Source organism: Magnolia sinica, chromosome 18 (assembly GCF_029962835.1).
Source record: "Magnolia sinica isolate HGM2019 chromosome 18, MsV1, whole genome shotgun sequence".
NCBI lineage: Eukaryota > Viridiplantae > Streptophyta > Magnoliopsida > Magnoliales > Magnoliaceae > Magnolia > Magnolia sinica.
In genome coordinates this window covers 16,510,880-16,516,879 of record NC_080590.1, presented here as the reverse complement: position 1 = coordinate 16,516,879, position 6,000 = coordinate 16,510,880, and the positions used below count along the sequence as shown (strand labels likewise).

Below are 6,000 nucleotides of genomic sequence, written 5' to 3'. Positions count from 1 at the left end.
GTATGCTATTTGCACAATTTAGGAGAGCCTGCATATCATACTCTGCCAGAGCACCGATGGCAACATCCCGTAACCATAACATAAGGAAATAGAGGGATACTTTGATACTCCGGTGGAGTGCCAGGGAGATACACAGGCAGTTTGAATTTTCCGAGTAATTGGATACCTGTTGGTGATGCAAAAATCTGGTTCACCTGCATTGAGTTCCGAGCACTTGCACAGGAGAGTAACAAAGGAGACCATATCTAAAGCAAAGGATCCTCTGATATCAAAGTCATGCCAGGAATCTAGGTTTAATAATGTAGAGGAGTTTTGGGTGAGAGATTTTGTATACCTGTTTCTATGAGTGGGCTTCTCATTTATAATGTTCATAGGAGTTGTGGTCCGTTATTATATGCATAATCTCAGCCATTAGGCAAGATGTGCGTGACCAATGATGCTGGCAGTTACACTAAGATTGTGCGCTGGATGTTACTCTCATAGTGCGTTATTGGAGTTGATTTAGCTTTGCTAGTCGGCTGAGGACCGTCTGAGCCGAGCTCACTCCAACTGAGGACTGTTCGAGCCGAGCTTACCGTTGAGCTACCTAAGATGTCCTTGAGTCGAGCTCACTTGTACTGAGCTTTGCGTCGAGCCTCGTTGATTGGCTGAGCGTGACATATCCTATCCTGGCATGGACGAGATGTGACAAGTAGATATTTCAACTTGAGCGAAGATTTCTATCCAGACTGCTCGTCTAGGCAGCTCTTTAACTCTGATGGATCCCTCGTACTTCGGCAGGCTACTATCGAGTAGAAGCTCGATATTGTTTGGAACTGTTCTTATGGGGTCGAATATCGGTTGTACTTTACTTCCACCAATAATAATATTGCAGAGCCGAGTTGATAGTGGTTAGACTACATTCCCCATAACACGTGTCATAAAATTAATTCAAATCATAGTGAATGGATAACAGTTTTGATGCATCAATAACTAAGAATCATAAGTACTCAGTTATCAAAATATTAGAAATTTTTGCCCACAGTGGATAATTAAAAATGAAAAGAATATTCACAGGTCTTGTTTCAAAAAACAAGTATGCACGAATCAGAGTACAAAATTCATTGTAAGTGGGTTTCACAATTTAATCTGTTTATTTTGAGTTAATATACACAACATTTATCATTTCTCAGTGCCTGAGCATCAAGTGTCATATGCAGGCAGAGCATCGAATAACTCTCCAGTAAAATATCCCTGAAGCCTAAAAAGGTTATATATAACGATTCCGTAGCCATCGACAACCTAACGAAGGAGAATGCCAGGAGGGCTCGCTTATGGCTAGCACAAGGAGCCATCTAGTCCATCACACCAAGCGATGATCTAGACATTTCATCTATTAGGTCCCACTGATCATGGGTCACAATTAAAAAAAACAAGAAAAGAAAGATAATCCACTCTAAAGCTGATATGGAAACTAATTTCTGGACCGTTGTTTCTAAATCAACTTTTTACAAGTGGAAAATATAAGATGAATGATATCTCATAACACAGAGCCATCTAAGGTAGGATCTTAACTACGGACGGTCTGGATCATTAAGCGGTGGGGCAGAAGCCGAAAGCTTGCAAGGGCGTGGATTCTCACAACGTGTCAAACGCGCGCGCACAAGCCTTTTGTCTGGGCAGTCTTCCCTTCCTGTCCTCAGAAATCGTATATAATTACAAATTGCCCTTCTATAAATAAGTCTGTATCTTATAAGGAAGTATCGCGTTGTGGAAAAAGGTAAGAGTCGGAGAAGAGAAGGGATAAAAAGGGGATTCTAGGGTTCCTCTATTTTTCCTCTTCTTTCCTTCATGGGAATAGCTTCGAACTTTGAAGACTCAGATCCTCTTTCTCGCCTCTCCACCAAACAATCTCACTTCTCTCCTACCCTTTTCTGAAAAGGCTATTCAGTTATTACATATTTACAGAAAATACCCTTGGGAATGGAACCGCAGAAGGAAGAAGAAGACACCGATTTGAGAATGGGAGGGAGAGACAGCAGCAACAGCAGCGACGATGACGAAGATGACGAAGAAGAAGAAGGCCTTTCTCCTCCTCCATCCACCCAACAGAAGACGACTCCTGCTGCCGCTGCTACCCCTCCTCAGCCGCACATCCAACAGGCCCAGCAGACGCCGCTCACATCTCTTCCCACGTCGACCCAACAGATGGTGGCCCAGCAGCTCGTCTGCCTCAAAATGGAGCCGGTTGTTGAGGACCGTCGGATGGAATACGTCCCCGTCAAACGCCCCTTGGTCCAAAGAAGAGTCTACAAGGACAGGCACACCAAGGTGGAAGGACGAGGCCGGAGGATCCGTATGCCGGCCATATGTGCGGCCAGGATCTTCCAACTCACCCGAGAGCTAGGGCACAAGTCCGATGGCGAGACGATACGGTGGCTGCTTGAGCACGCGGAGCCGGCCATAGTAGCGGCCACGGGGACTGGCACGGTCCCTGCTATCGCCACGTCCGTTGACGGAACCCTCAAGATACCGACACAATCTCCAGCCGGCGAAGACGGTTCCAAGAAGAAGAGGAAGACGAGTGAAAATCAGCAGCACCAACAACAGCAGCAGGTGTCTATTTCCTCGGGTCTGGCCCCGATCAGGCCTGCCTCCGTTGCGACGCAGAGCATGGTGCCGATGTTCGCCGTGGGCGGTGGCGCAGGGGGAGGCGGAGCGAGGGTTATAACATCAAACGCCGCTCCGATGGCTACACAGACCTTTTGGATGATTCCTCCTTCGACCAACATCGCCGGGCCCTCGAATCAACCGCAGGTGTGGACGTTCCCAGCGCAGACGTTCCCCGGCCAGGGAGCGCCGATCATAAACCTTTCTGCGAGGCCGATCTCGACCGTCTTCTCCGCCATGCCTGGATTGAACCTCGCCGCCCCCCTCGAAATCCAAGGCGTCGCAGCCAACACCGTTTCCGCCACAGCAGCTAATGCCGGGGGACAACAGGAGCTGCAGTTCATGGGAAGCTCCACAAACCACCGCCAGCAAAACCAGAAACCTAATTGAGATTGATCTAACGGCGGAGATTTGTTCTTTAATTTTTGCTCTTTTTTTCTTTTTCTTTTTTCTTAACAGTGTTTTGAGAAGGTGTTCTGATTTCCATTGGGGGGAGGGAGGACGGAGAGGGGTTTGGGGGTGTGGCACGTGCGCACGTGGGAGTTGATCGGTGGGGTTGAAGTTTAACTCGTGTTAGTGGGGTCGGGTTAGGCGGAGGAGTCTGTTGGTGGAGAAGTGGGCCCCCACTAGGTTAGGAGGGAGGTGGGTGGGTCAACAGCTAAGCTGCTCGGTGGACCGTGCCCTGTGGGCCACCACGTGTCGGGCATGTGATGCTCGGCGCGGGCCCCTAGGGTGGGCTCCCATCTGTCTCGGCCAGCCCACCTCGGGTCTGACGCGTGGTGGTCCCCACGCCTCGTATAACAATGAGAGAGAGAATAGAGAAAGAGAGAGAAAGGCAACTGGGCCCTGCCAGACACGCGTCTGGTTGTCAGCTAGGGATGATGGGGGACCATAGCTCACGCGTACGACACGTGGCAGGGCGAATATGCGGTGTGGATTCCTTTTCACAAGGTAATGTGGAAAGGGAATACGATCATGGGCCATTTTCTTATTTTCTTCCTTGAAATGGGGCAAGAGAAATGTTTCTAGCTTCTGCAAACATATGATGAATGTAGCTCTGATTTTTTTTTTTTTTTTAAATTTTCCTTTTTAGCTTTTTTTAGGCGTTTGTAACCGTTCTTCAGATCTAATGCATATTTGGCGAAATGGCGAAGTGCTTGTCTAAAGCTGCCTGTTTTTTCTTAAAATGGTTTTTTGAGCCTTTTGATTACGGAGGGTTGCTAATCAATCACGGTCGCATGTGACAGATTCTGGTACGTGTGTGAAATCCTAGCTTTTCATATGGTGGGCTACACTTTTTAGATCTTATGGTTTACCAAGACAATTGGATGGCTGGAATGAATTTTTTAACCGTCGGTTTAAATTGTACGTTGTGTACTCCATGAGGAATAAAGCTGTCTGATTTTTGAGGCAGAAGATCTAAACAGTATTTCCTATTAGCTAGAAAGCTCAGATCGTGCGCACGTGTTCTTTGTTGCATGCGTGCAATTATAAGCACGTATGCCTGCGATGGATGGGCAGGCTCCACGCGCGTCTGGAAATAGCAGCCAATATCATTGGATGGATGGGTCCCACCTTGCTGTCTGTGTTGTATATCGAGGGCATGGCCCAAAAATGAAGCAGATCCAAATATCAGGATTGAAAGCCTACCACTTAAAACTTCCCAGATCCAAAACTCTTGTGGCTCACCAGAACCTTTTAATGGTCGGCATTCAATCACCAGTTTTTCCTGTGGTGTGCTCCACCTCAGATTTGGATCGGCTTCATTTTTGGGCCTATGGTCTAAAATGAGCTGGAAAAACGGTTGGGCATTCAATCATGTTTTTCATGTGGACGGATTTCGATCGGCTTCATTTGTGGGCCTACGTCCAAAAATGAGCTGGCAAAACAGATAGACGGCGTGGATATACAACACATACATCAAGGGTGGGCTCCACAGTCACGGCCCTACCAAAGTCGTGTTTCCCCACCTCACCGAATCCGCGTTCAAATAAATGCTATTAGTGGGATTGTTGGAAAAGAACACACGAAGTTGGTCGAGATGTATCCATTAGCAGCATTTGTATGGACTTAGATGATCCAGATCGTTGATTCGATGGTAACCCTCGCGGATGGGGAATGCTCTAAAAATTTCTCCAGACAGAAGATTGTAACCCTCTTGATGCGTAGTCTACAACCATGGTGAGTCCAAAATACAGCAACAATTCAGATTGGATGCCACAGATCCTGGAATATTTATGAGTGTCCATCATTAATGGACAGCGGTCATCTGTCCAACAGCTCCGATCACTCTGGAGATGGTTCTGATCACCTGTTCACGGCCTCGAAACTAACGGAGTCATGAGGACACGAGTCACGTTCTGATGCATCAGGACCCTAGAAAGACATATAGTTACAATAAAATAGGGAGGAATTATCCGCATGAGACACCTACAGCGAAGGTTCGCTTTCATGGGCAGGTGATGGAGAGTAGGGCCCACCTGCTTTGACCTTTTTAGGAGGATGGTGGAAGTGGGGTCCGATAGTGATAAGATCACTTTGGCCACGGGTGCGAAACACTTGATAAAGAAGGTTTATCCTTCCTAATCCTTCCTGACACGTTGCTGGTGGGCCAATAGATTTCGACCATACAACTGTGAGTGGCCCGTGGTTGTACATCACATCCAATCGGCTATCCTATCTATATGGACCGTGACCTTGAGATGTACACCCTCTGAAAATTCTCATTGCCAACTCCTACTAGGAAAAACTGATGCCTAGGATTGTCCGTTCCGACCCACTGAAAGAGTGGTCTGGATTCATTGTTCCATGAATGCCTCTTCTTCAACGTGTCCGATCGGAGCTGCCTCACACACTGGATCACCTGCGTGGGGCCCACCGCGGTGTATGAGTGCCGGACGCGGATCAGGTGGTGTGGTGATGTGTTGGACGCTGTAGGGCCTAATGCGATGCATGTATTTTATATCCACGCCGTCCATCCATTTTGCGAGCTCATTTTAGGGATGAACCCAAAAATGAAGCACATCCTAACCACAGGAAACAATGGTGATTGAACTCTCACCACTGAAAACTTCTTGGGGCCACAAGAGTTTTGTATGAAGCTGATATTTGCAATTTCCTTTCATCCAGGTCTGTGTGACCTTATTAACAGGTTGGATGTAAAATCAACATTACGGTGGGCCCTAGGAAGGTCTCAATGGTGGCTGCCACTAACCTCACTTTTTTCCATGGTGTGGTCCACTTGAGCTTAGGATCTGATTAATTTTTCGGTGATTACACTAAAATGGGCTGAAAATACGGATGTATGGTGTGGATATAAAACACATAACTTATGGTGGGCCCCACAGCTGG

At 47.3% G+C, this 6,000-nt stretch overlaps 1 protein-coding gene across 1 annotated transcript; it reads left to right on the top strand.

Annotated features, from left to right (window-relative positions):
- Positions 1–1,734: 1,734 nt before the first annotated feature.
- LOC131232692 (transcription factor TCP9-like) lies at positions 1,735–3,797 on the top strand. Its single transcript, XM_058229103.1, has one exon. The coding sequence runs from the start codon at positions 1,963–1,965 to the stop codon at positions 3,037–3,039; it is 1,077 nt and encodes a 358-aa protein (XP_058085086.1). The 5' UTR covers positions 1,735–1,962; the 3' UTR covers positions 3,040–3,797.
- Positions 3,798–6,000: the final 2,203 nt, after the last annotated feature.